This window comes from Pseudonaja textilis, chromosome 1 (assembly GCF_049901715.1).
Source record: "Pseudonaja textilis isolate UNSWEBS1 chromosome 1, rPseTex1.2, whole genome shotgun sequence".
NCBI lineage: Eukaryota > Metazoa > Chordata > Lepidosauria > Squamata > Elapidae > Pseudonaja > Pseudonaja textilis.
This window is the reverse complement of record NC_141990.1, coordinates 238,787,757-238,800,955: the sequence shown is the minus strand read 5'-3', so window position 1 is coordinate 238,800,955 and position 13,199 is coordinate 238,787,757. Positions and strand designations below refer to the sequence as shown.

At 36.2% G+C, this 13,199-nt stretch overlaps 1 protein-coding gene and 1 long non-coding RNA gene across 13 annotated transcripts in view; one reads left to right on the top strand and one right to left on the bottom strand.

Moving 5' to 3' along the window:
• The window catches only part of SOX6 (SRY-box transcription factor 6), a 465,066-nt gene that overhangs the window by 17,660 nt on the left and 434,207 nt on the right, over window positions 1-13,199 (bottom strand). For 11 of the 12 annotated variants that reach the window (XM_087921045.1, XM_087921043.1, XM_087921047.1 and 8 more), the window contains one exon: window positions 10,539-10,647. In XM_087921045.1, coding sequence (XP_087777171.1) covers window positions 10,539-10,647 — 109 coding nt within the window. Of the gene's footprint in view, window positions 1-9,705; window positions 9,730-10,538; window positions 10,648-13,199 lie in introns of all 12 variants that reach the window. The other variant, XM_087921050.1, reaches the window with a different exon arrangement.
• Window positions 5,397-13,155, top strand: LOC148128118 (uncharacterized). The gene is made up of 3 exons (XR_015740894.1): window positions 5,397-5,553; window positions 8,968-9,088; window positions 11,433-13,155. It is a non-coding gene; the product is annotated as an uncharacterized LOC148128118 (long non-coding RNA).

Here is a 13,199-nt window from a genome sequence, read left to right as displayed (position 1 = left end):
CACAGATATATTGTTAATTCACTAAGACCACAGAGATTTAGTTAAAAAGTTAAAAGCATCAATATTTGCACCTTGCAAACTTGAATATTACCCTTAAGAAATAAATTATTTGTAAAATTACAATTAATTGCTACAGCATTTAAACATAAGCCAAAAAGTAAAACAAAAACAAAAACAACTTTCTTTAAAATTTGCTTATGGAATTTCAGCAACTTTGCAACTTCCAGTAACTACGGATTGATATATGTTAATCGAGTCTGAAGTCTGCCTAAGTTTATACTAGCTGAGATTTATGTATGAAAGAGAATCTACTTGTGCACTGAAATACTCCTCAGACTTTTGTAATATGGTTTGCAACACAAAATGATGTAAATGATATCAAGAAAAAGTCAAAATGGGTTTAATTGGGGAAAGTGTGCAAAAGCTACATTAGAAAAGGATGTAATATAATAGTGAGACAGAAATGAGGAACAATTATCAGAAGAAACATCAGTGTTATAGAAAGAAAAAAATTAGTTCAGGCTCAAAAATATGGTGTGTGTGTGTGTGTGTGTGTGTGTGTGTGTGTGTGTGTGTGTTCCAGTAGCAAACAACAGATCTTATGGCATCTCAGCTGCTTGGAGACTCATATCTGGTCTCTAAAAATTAAATTTGAAACAGAATGCTGAAAATCTATTTGTTGAAGTTTTTTTTTAAAAAAAAAACCCTACATGCTCGCATTTTATGACAAACAGACTATATGGAAGTATACCATTTCTAATTCAGCTACAAAAGCATAGCTTTCTGAAGTTCAGAAACTACTAGAAACAGATTAAGATTTGGTTCAAAAGAATATAACAGTGCTAGCTGTGGCTCCGCATCATTTTAGATTTCTTTGCTCCTTTTAGCTGAGTCTTTAAATATGATATCATGGGAATCATGATACCATATTTATAGGCTCCAATTTAAAGAGGTAAAAGTTACCTAAATATTCAAAATGAAGAGTTTTGTGATGCCTTAACAATTATGACTTCTTTTACTGTATACATCTTTATGCCATATTTATAAGAAATTTATATAGCACTCCGTGTTTGTGTGTGTGCGTGTGTGTGTGTGTGTGCGTGTGTGTGCACCCATGTGCACTCAGGTATATATCTCTTTCAGAGCTCTGGTTCACATATATGATGACAAACGTTCATGTGATAATATACAGTATTTGTAATTCAAATGCATTACATTTCCATGTCCATAGTCCTAGCCATAGTCATAGTCCTAGTGTTTTAAATCTTTACCAGTATTTAAGCAAACCATATTAATTTATTTAAAAATTTTAGACTATGGAATATTTGCAGGGCACTGACCTATTGGAATAAGTAAAACTATCATAATAAATATAACAGCAGCAGCATTCATAACAAACTAACATTGGTTGGAAAGAGAAACGTGTTCCTTTTTCACAGATGCAAAATAGGGAATCTACATTCAAGGCGAAGAATAGTTAAGAGACATGTAATTGTATTTTTGGGTTGTTTGTTTCTGAAAAAGCAGCCCTGAATTGTGATATTCTGAACCGGCATGGCTGCAGAAGACAGGTCTCTTTTCTATGCCACACTCCATTCTCCCGAAACATCAGCAAGAAGAATCAAAGGGAATTCCCTAAGGTCAGCTCTGAGGAAACATAAACCTCTAATTCAATAAACGCAGCTACTGCTCTGAAAAAGAGCTTATTATTGCAGTATCCATATGGAGTCAATTGTGCATTAATGACTAATCAATCCCTCCCTTTTCTATTCTACTTATAGTGTCACAAGCCATGTTTAGATTAGACCATTTCCTGCTTAGGATCGCTCAAGATGTCTTTTGTTCTTTCAGGGCTGCTCTGATGGAGGCAGCTTAAACAAACACCCAGCCCAAGTGGCGCAGGAGTTATAAACTGCCATATGTGAATGAACAAAGGGGCCAGACTAAAGCCTTTTGTGGTATTTGTTAATGTTTTTCATCTGAGCTTTAAAAGACCTAATGACTTTGTGGTGAGTTGATGCATGTGGCTCGTGGCTTTGCAAAATGAAGGAAATTTTAGCCTTTTAGATTTCAGCATGTATTTCCCACTGATCCTAGAGTTCTTTTTGAGCATTTCATTTATTTTACACTGTCAAATATAGCTCTTTCCTCTTCTCATCTTGTTCATGAGAATGGATTCATTCACACTGAGGTGAACATCATCCCCCCAGAATTATCATGTTTTTGGCTTTGGGGAAAGGAGAAAAAAATCTTAACTTACTTGGAAAGAAAGTAATTTTCTCCCTAACTTAAAAACAGGCAATATAAATGTTTATCATAAGTTTCAGTTTGTGGGGTGCCACAGGGCTCAACACTCTCTCTGTTGTTAATTACCATGTACACGAAACTGCTAGGATAGGTCATCCACAAATTTGGGGTCAGGTGTCATCAATACGCTGATGATATCCAATTATACATCTTGACCCCAGGCCAACAAATTGATACTGACAAAGTCTTGGCCCAACACATGAAAGTTTTATGGTTCTGGCTGGGGAGGACCTTTGCATGAATTTATTTGGTACATGAGTTGTACCCATCCTAGTACTTGTCAGTCAGTCACATACTGTCAGGCCTCAAGAACCAAGAAAGACACATGGAGTTACTTCTGAGCAGTTTCCTTTATTGTTCCTCAGCTATTCAGAAACTAAAGCAAACTATTTGCATCACACTAAAGCAGCTATTTGCATCACTATAGAGATACTCTGAAAAGAGTTAGGGAGAATCTTTCTTAACTTTCTTCCTCCAACCAAACTTTTTATGCTTCACTGCTTCTTTGCCTTCTGACATTCAGCCCCACCCACCTGGGAATCCAGACTACATTTCACCACAGCAGTGGTAGGATTCAAACTTTTTTACTACCAGTTCTGTGGGCATGGCTTGGTGGGCATGGCAGGGGAAGGATACTGTAAAATCTCCAGCCAGAAGTGGTTCTCCAAACTACTCAAAATTTCCTCTACCGGTTCTCCAGGACTGGTCAGAACCTGCTGAATACCACTTCTGCACCACACCTATTCTACTACACCTATGGTCACCTGTCTGGATTTATATAATGTTCTATACAGAAATGATCTTGAAAAATGAATGGCTGTATACTTAATTAATAGCTTGTCTTTGTATATTTGTGTCTATCTAGTGAGGTTAGGAAGAGTGGGTATGCTTTGGGTTTCATCAACCAATGTCATATAAGTATGTGGGATTCAAGAAGTGCACAGGTAGTCCTCCACTTATGACCAAAATCGAGCCCAAAATTTATGTTAAGTGAGATATTTGTTAAGTTAATTTTGCCCCATTTTACAACCCTTCTTGCTGCTGTTGTTAAGTGAATCACTGCAGTTGATAAGTTAGTAATCCAGTTGTTAAGTGAATCTGGTTCCCCCATTGACTCTGCTTATCAGAAGCAAAAGATGATCACATGACCTTGGAACACACAGCAATGCTTGTACATATGAGTCAATTGCCAAGCATCTGAATTTTAATCACGTGACTGTGGGGAATGCTGCAAAGGTCATAACTGGAAAACAGCTGTAGGTCACATTTTTCACTTCTGTTGTAACTTTCAACGGTCACTAAATGAATTGTTGTAAGTAGAGGACTACCTGTATTTCTAGGTAATTGCACTTGCCTTATGAAATGATATTTCCCATGGAGATTTGTATTATCCTACCTGAATTACTTTCCAAACTTGGTTTTTGGATGATTCTCAAGTTCCTCTGGCCTTTTGGTTATGCGGCAGGGGTGTCAAATTCATGTCATCACGAACGTGTCACTTGATGTATCGTGACTTTTTCCCCCTTTGCTAAACCGGCCAGCACGTGACATATCCGGCCTGCAAGCTGGGAGTTTGACAGACCTGTTACAGGGAATCATGATTTCTAATCTCAGGAAAACTTTATATGCATACAGTGGGGTTCCCATTACAGTTACTGTCTCTATTGTAGGCACAGCAAGAGCAGGAATGATCCTCTTGTGCTGTTAATCAAACCATGGAGTCAAAAAATATAAATGTATAATGACAAATGTTGAAGCAAAACTCTTCCACATTCTAATCAATTGCACTCTGTGTTTTGCACTACAGTTGAAAAAATAGACATTCGTAAAACATCTCTTACAAGCAAGATATATACAGGTAGTCCTCAACTTATAGCCATTTGTTTAGTGACCGTTCAAGGAACAAAGGCACTGAAAAAATGACTTAAGGCCATTTTTCACATCAACTATCATTGCAGCGTCCTAGTAGTCATATGATCAAAATTAGGATGCTTAGCAACTGGCATGTATTTATGACTGTTGCGGTGTCCCTGGATATCATGTGACCACCTTTTGCAACTTTCTGACAAGCAAATCAGATTCACTTAACCATGTTACTAATTTAACAACTGTAGTGATTCACTTAATAATTGTGGCAAGAAAAATGGGGCAAAACTCATTAAACAATTGTATTGCTTAGCAATAGGAATTTTGGGCTCAATTTTTAGTCATAAGTTAAGGACTATCTCTATAACACTTTTCCCTTTAAAAGCAATCACCACATAGGAAACACATATTCATGTTTCAACTAACTTCTCTGTTAAGATTCATGACACGTGCTTCTTCGTAGGTTTATACACGTAACAAAATATATCCAAGTATATTTCAGAACACCTGTTTGTAACAGATGTATACCCTCCCACCCCAAATACAATGTTTGTTTCAGAAAAGCTCAGACTTTAGAGTCTTTCTTTCCATATTCATCTGTGTCTTGTATTGTTGTTCCTTTTAACATTACAACTTGGCTCAATAATCAATTTTGCTGTCAAAAAAAAGAAAAGAAGCAAAGCCAACATTTTGAAATGTCCAGTGCCAATATCCTCAATGTCCTAAGGGAGGCAATTGTTGCTTTCCCCAAATTGTCACTCATTTGAAGTGCTGTATAGCTCAAAAGGAAATAGTTCCTAGGTATGTGCTTCAGTAAAAGACCACTATATTCTTTTATATAAAATACTTTAAAATAATGTTGCTAGTTGGACTGACATTTTTCTGCCTTCTGCACAGAGGTGGATTTGAAGCTGTACAGATGCAGATAGATAACTCAACAAAACGTCCATAACAAATTACATTTATTGGTTCATCAGGTATCCTCATAGCTCACGTTTGTGACGAAGTTCTTCTCTAATGACCAATCCTTTGTATATCTTCCTTGTAGTAAAATATGGTTACTAACCCATCTCATAACAATAGAAAGAAGCTGCCATGAGTTAGAGAGTTCAGACAAAAAATGAGGGAAACTCCCCCAACCCATCGAGGGTCAAACTAGTGACCAATCAGGATTACAGATGTGGCCACGTGACATGAACTACATTTCCCAGGATACCTTTAACTACATTTACCACGATGCATTCCCTTAAGGGGGCAGCTCATAATTCCTAAGTATCCAATTCCCATAGACTGGCTGGGACAGCACAGACATAGCGAATCCTTTATGGTAGGAGCAGAGAAGAATGTATGGAGAACAAAGGACCAAGTCACCATGGGCTGGTTTGTCAGCATTCTTTCTAGAAAAATGTCTTTGTCTTTTTCTGTCTCATGATACCCTTCCTCCCCTTGCTCTCTTGTTCGCTCTTCTAACTGTCATAGCAACTCTCCTAAATATTTATCTGTGACAGACACTGGTTACAAGAGACATTCTTTCCTCTGTATTTTATGAAACACTGTCACAGAAGTGTGGGGGGGGGGTGTTGCTTTGTCATCCATGAATGTTCTGCTGCTTACCGCTCATCAGAGGAGGGTGTTAAACTATTTACCTCACAATTTTGGCTTCTGCTGGTGGGCTGCCACAATTGATTGGTTTGCATAGAACACAGAGATTCTTTCACACACTTTTCCTCCTCTTTTCTTTTCTTTTTTTTTTTCTGATAGACTTTTCAGAAACCTTTTTTGCTTTCCAAGGGGAAATGCTTTTGTTTTTCTTTTACAAGTTGAAGGCTGTTCACATTCTGACTGCAACTGTGCCTTTTGTTACTTGAGTATGACACTTTTCATTGTCACGCCTGCAAATTCAAGTTTACTCATAAACTGAGCAGGAAATGGAACTTAACTTGAACTGGTTCTTTTCCCGTTCCTCACAATGAACCAATGTTAAATGATACCAGCTTTCTGGCCATATGACCATGTGCCATTTCTTTTTTTTTTTCCATTGTAAAGTTTTGATATATAGGGGACTTTAAGTAACTAATATTTTCAAATGGAAAATAAAATATTTTTTCTTCCTGCTGGGCAACAGACCTGAAAAAAATAAATAATGCTCTGAGTACGTCAGCAGAATCTGATGGGAATAGTGAAGAGTGCATGGCAACTGGAAAAGAGCTTCTAAATTGGTTTAGCTGTCCTGCCAATAAAAGCATTTTATTGCCACAAAAATAAGATTCATGAAAAGAATATAGATTTATCTCCTAGTATATATATGAAATTGGAAGTACCTTCTTTTTTAAAAAAAAAAAACACCTTGGTCTAAGAATCTGTACTATAAAAGTCAGCAAACACTCCCCATAATTGTTATTAGATTACAGTGTGGTAGAAATAGTACAAATGAGAAGCCAGCAAGGAAAAATATTTGGCTTCCCCCCTTCAAAGGCGAATAGAAGATGGTATAGAAAAATCAGAAGCAAGAGTTTCAGATCTCTGTTTAGGTATTGCCTTCACTTGTTCAATCCAACACTGGAGAAGCAGTGAGGCACTGATAACTTACCTGAAGAGGTGATCTCTAGGCTAAGCACAAAACAACTACAGCAGGGAGCGTTTTATACGTGCAAAACTTTCATATGAATTACAAGATTTTAGAATCAAAATTCCAGCTGTTGTGGAAATAATTACATGCATTGCTATAGACAACTGGATATGTTTATGGGGCTCCATCCAAGAATTTGAATATATAAACATCTATAGTGTTGAGAAAACTTCATGGAATGTCCATGTCCATTCCAGAGAGATTTTGCTTTTTAAAAGTTCTACACACACACACCCAAATCTAATCAGTCTGCATTCAGTCACACATGCCCTCATCATCTCACAATTGGACTACTATGACGTGCTCTATATGGGGCTACCCTTGAAGACCACACAAAAGCCACAACCAGTGCAGAATGTAGCCATGCAAACTGTTCTAGGGTCTCCTAGGATGTCCCATATAACAACGCTCTGTATGACATGGGTCCAAGCTACCTGAGGAACCATCTCATTCCAATGAGATTGTTCCACCCCTCTCATTCCAGTTGAAAGGAATGCTTCAGACTCCATCGGTCAAGACATTCTGGCTGTTGGGATCCAGGGGAAGGTCCTTTTCTGCCATGGCTCCTGCCCTCTGGAACAGACAGATGCACATCCACCATTTTGGCCTATCAAAAGAGCCTCAAAATCTGGCTCTGCTGATTGGTCTGGCACTCTGATGGGGACATTTCATGCTGGAGATAATTCATGCATTAGGAAGAAGATCCCACCTTCACCCTATTTTATTCTTGTTCTTGTTCCTTTTGCTTTTATGATGTTGTAGTCTGTCCGGAATCCCCTGACAGTGTGATAGGTGGCATACAAATTTAATAAATAAATAAATACATACATACATTTTTGCTGGAAAATAAAAGTTGTTGATCAAAATTCTACTTTGGTCTTCTTTCTTATGTTAAGAGTTTGTTAGCAAGAGACATATGATGTAAAATAGAGCAAGCCATCTAATAAAGGAGTATGTAATACATATTGCATTAATGGGGATCATTTAAATCTTCTGTATGTTTTGTGAAACTCATTCAACTACCTTAGATTGCATTTTAGCATACAGTTTTTCAGATATATGTATCACTATAAAAGAAAAGATTTAGAAGCACAGATCCAAAGGATCCAGTTAGACTCCAGACAGCTCTGACAGAAGTTTTCTTAATTTGGACAGACATATCAGTGAACATATCAGTGATCTATAATAATGAAGCCATGATAGAGTAGAGTCTAAGTTCTTCTCTCCCATGTCAAGACCCTCAAATGGCCCATGGCATTGTAAAAGCAAGTAGATTTCTCAGTTCTGACACAGATGTGAATCCAACTGGACACAATAAAAATACATTTATGCATTCAATGCCATGGTAGCCATGGAGGTAACTGAATTCATTGGACTGAGTGGAATTCTTCATCATCTGGGTGCTTCCAAAATACTACTCTAGTAAGTACCTAAAATACCTTCACATATTACACAATGTACTTGTTAGCACAATTAGTAATATTCTGAATAAACTGTGTCTGTGCATAAGATGTCTTCCAAGATAGCTACATAATAATATTAAACAAAACATTGAGTGATACAATCTTTCTGATAATGTTATGTTTTATATGCACTTTAATACCTATTTTTCTTTCCTAGACAGCTACCTACAATGTCTCAAAGTTTGGGGGAAGGGGTTTATTTTTTACTTTTTATTTGTATACCACTTTTATTATTTTAACAAATAATTCAAAGTGATGAACATATCCAACACACTTTCCTCCTATTTTCCCCATAATAACTCTGTGAGATTAGTTGGCCTGAGACAGAGTGATTGGCTCAAGGTCACCCAACTGGCTTTCATGGCTAAGATGGGACTTGAACTCAGAGTCTCTTGCTTTCTCGTCTGGTGCCTTAACCACTAGATCAAACTGGCTCTCTTCTCAAAGCTCAGTATATCTTCATGTTTTTTTACAAAGAAATTTGCTATTTATTTTTACAAATAACCTTTTATCCAGAACTATTTATGAATTCAGAAAAAAGCAATAGGATGCAAATTTTACCCCACCTTCAAAAGCAAAGGGATTCTTTCTTAAGCTGGTGAGAATTGTAACTATTTAAATTTCTAGATATAGGATGTTGTGTTGGACTGATCCAAGACTTGCCAAAATGAATAACAATATGGTTTCTGCCTGTCTCCACAGAGAAGCTGACCCATAGCAATTGAACTGTATTTCTATACAGCTTCTTCTTCTGCAATGAAGAAGATACACTATAAAGAATGTCCTCCAGTGAAATGGAATGTCCATACTCTCAATAGTAATGGTGAGAACATAATCTTCCTACCTTTTCATATGTTATAAGTGAAGGATGAGAGAAAAGAAAATAATAAATCAAGAGAAACCCCAATTTATGTTTTACTTTATCAGTAAGTTTAAATCTTTTTCCTCCTTAATAATATTTTGCCATGTCAAAACAAAATAAAAGGATGAGGTGAGAGTATTTCATTATTGTTCTCTGTATTATTTTCTTATTATTCTGTAAACTGCAATAACAGTAAGAGTTTAAGAAATCAAAATTAAGTACTTCTACTGACATAGAATTTATCCTAAAATATGATTGACATGGTCATTTATAAACAGTATTTCCAATAGAGCTGTCAACCAATTAAAGGCTTTTAGTTGATTAATGGCAATGTCTTTGATCAATCAAATAGCTAATTTAAATATACACTATGGTGCAGAGTCCTTAATTACTGAAATCAATGGGAAGGTTTCTATTCATATATCCAGAACTGGAGCTATAAACCAGCGAAAGTAACATTTTCACAAAAAAGTTATGTACATCTAATCAATTAGTTATCAACATTCTTATATTTCATCTGAAGATTAAAACTTCATTGTAATTAATTTTGCAGTCAATTAATGGATTGAATAATTTACCTCGTAGTTTTCTTTTCTTCATTACTGTAATTAAAATGTATGTTAAAAAGTGCAGTAATATCTATTCAGATGACCTCACTAATACTTACTAATGTACTACTCTAAATTAAGAGCATTGTAGCAGTTGAACCAATTATACAGAAAATGATTGGTTCCTTTTACCAAATGTACTGAAGTGAAATTGGGTTTTATCAGGGATGCTTCAGTCTGGACTTCTGCCCAAAGTAGGGAGTTGAATTCAATTATCTCAAAGGGGCCCTTCCAAGCTTGGAATTCTATAAAATGTTGACTTCCACAGCAAAATGATCTTTTGTAGTCTCTAGCTATATCATTCAACTCAATATTATTATTTCTTTATTATTCACATGTAGAACAATAGATGAAGACAATCTCCCAAAACATCTGGTGGTGACAGATGATTATATTCCCCATATCTTAAACAAAAGGACCTTCTCACAGTAAATATTCATCCACTAGAGCACAATAAGAAAAAAGGAACTCATAGACATGTATTTTATTTGTTTATAAAATCTGATTATATCACTCTACTCAATAGCAATTTTAAGTCGATATGGATCAGCACAGATAACATATGAATTGAACCTAGGATAGCTTGGTAAGAACAGTTGCAGTAGCCTCCTAGTAATAATCAGAAAGTGCATTTTGTGTGATAACTTTTTAAAATCAGACTTTAGCCTTTCACACAACACAGGAAACTATGCTTCAAATATAGACAGAGGGGATTAGCTGCAGTAATATTTAAGATATTCAACCTTAAAGTGATGAAAGAAAACAGTGCTCATCAGTTCAATCCATTTGTTTCAATAACTCACCCTCTGCATCTTCTGGCCTTGTAAGATCAATAACTCCTGGACCTAGCTTTCCATCTTCACTGGATTTCCCTGATAGCTGTGGGCCTAAATTCTCAAAGCGTGTTCTTTCCTGCCAAAGAAAAAGGACAAAATTCAGCTTTTTTTAAAAAAAATGTGTTCAATATGTTTAATTTCCAGTGATTTCTTGATCTCTGATTCAGCATGCATCTTGTCAAATTATAAAGTTAGGTATTTTGTACTACTTTCTTATTGTCTAACTGCAGTACTGCAGGCTACTTCTGCTGACTGCTAGCTGACTGCAGTTTGGCAGTTCAAGTCTCACTGGCTCAAGGTTGACTCAGCCTTCCATCCTTCCAAGGTTGGTATAATGAGGACCCAAATTTATGGGGGCAATATGTTGACTCTATAAACTGCTTAGAAAGGTACTAGATATGTAGAGAGGTAAAGTACTATAAAGTGGTATATAAGTCTAGGTGCTATTCTATTGCTAATAGTCTCATCTAAATTCTTGAATTGTTAGGAGCCCTTCTGTGGAGGAAAAAATGCCCTTATTTTTGGAAGACATCTTTATAGGAGGGATCATGACACATACTATTAAAGGTGGAGCTTTGATTACATGTTGCCATTCATTATCTTGACTTTTTTGCCCCTCTCCTAGCAGACATTCCTGTAACATTGGATTCATCCCTCTGAATTTTAAAATTCTGCTAAAAGGAAAAAAGAAATAACTATTGCTAGATAATGAAAGGGTAATTTCCAACAACCCATTCAGTTCAAATGGGTGCAGGATAGGGAAGTATTATTGCAATTTAGACAGGATTAAAATTGAAATTTCAGAAATCGATGCCAAGCAACAAAGAATAATTAACTTTTTCTAAATGACTTGCATTTCAGAAATACTAAAGTTCAGGACTTGGAGAGAACTTTCTATTAAAATTTGCTACTAATTCAGTGGGAAAAAAAATAACCAGTAGCACAATCAACATCCTAGTCCTAGAGATCTGAATTTGCAGAGGCACCCTTGAGAAATACAAGCATGAATTTTATGCAAGAGGATTTCAAAGACAAGTATTTCAAAAAAAGGAATATTAGATGACAGAAATAGTACTATTATTTTGCCTAGGAATTTGAGGTAAACCTCTATGGGATTTTTTTTTAAAAGACTACGAAGAAAAAGAGATGACAGTATTTCTTCCTTGAAAAGCATAAAATTTGAGTGCTGAAAATATATATGGTAAAACTGCATCACTAAAAACAATAATCAATATATAGGTTGATGTCAACCAGGGTTTCCTTATGCCAGAGGGCAAAAACTCAACAATTATATGGCAACATTACATTTTCTCACTTTTTGTAACTGACTGTTACATATTGCTTTCATGCAAAAACACAGTAGGGTTTTCTTATGCCCTTGTGGTACTTCTCAATTCTGAACATAGCATTGTGTTTGAATGTCACATCATCACAGACATGAAATATCAGTTTTTGGTCTTGATTACAGGGTATATTTGTTAAATCTCATATATTACATAGCAAAACAGTGCTGATTGCTCTTCCTTCTACTGTATGGTGGGCTAATATTGCATTGGACATCTTAGATCAGGGATCTTCAAACTTGATAATAATTCCTCCTCCAGTCATGTTAGCTCAGGAATTCTGGGAGTTGAAGTCCACAAGTCTTAAACTTGCCAAGTTTGAAGACCCTTGTCTTAGATACTGGAAAGAAAACAGTTAAGTTTTCATATGCACAAAAAGACCTAAGCAGCTTGATGTTGCTGTTAAAAAATCAAGAACACACTTAACTTCCAGAACACCAGAATCATTTGCTCAACATTTATTATACCGTTTATTAATAAGTGCTCCATAATCAATTTGTAGGACATTGGTAGATTAGTAAACAAATATTTTTATCATCATCATCCCACCTTTTTCTATATATAACTCAAGGTGGCAAACATAGCCAATCCTCTTGCCTTCTACTTTTCCACAACAACAACAACAATCCTGTGAGATTTGTTGGGTTAAGGGATAGCGACTGGCCCAAAGTCTTCAGTCAGCTTTTATGTATAAGGCAAGATTAGAACTCACAGTTTTCTGGTTTCTAGCCTAGCACCTTAACCAATACACCAAACTGATGTATTTGTTCATTCTTTCTCTCTTTCCCCCAACTAGATATAAGAAGGGTTTTGTTGGATCACATCAAAGTCAAAGCAATTAGATAGTACAAGGAAAGAACAACTTCTTAATTGGTCTCATATGTGAATACAAAGTTGGACCATCATGCTAATTTTAAGAGTGGAGAATGTAGTATGAACGGTTGCCCTTCCGGTAATCTAGAACTAACTTTACTTCTAGTTTAATATGAACATTTAGTGGAAACTAGTATTATAATGAACAATAGGTGTCACACAGCCTGGTCTTCCAGCATCTAACAACATGCTGTATCTGTGCCTTAAGCTGAACTTCAGGAACCCATCCTTTTGCACTGGCCACAACAGTACCTAGTCTGTAAGTATGCAGCCTCAATGGTAGAATAGGGCATGAGGCATCATGCAGAGTTGCTCATAGCTCATCCTGACAAGGGTTACCTGAATCTGTGCATGTTCCAAGAAAAGCAACTGCTCATATCTAATCACAGTTTCACCAAATCTGCCAAAATTT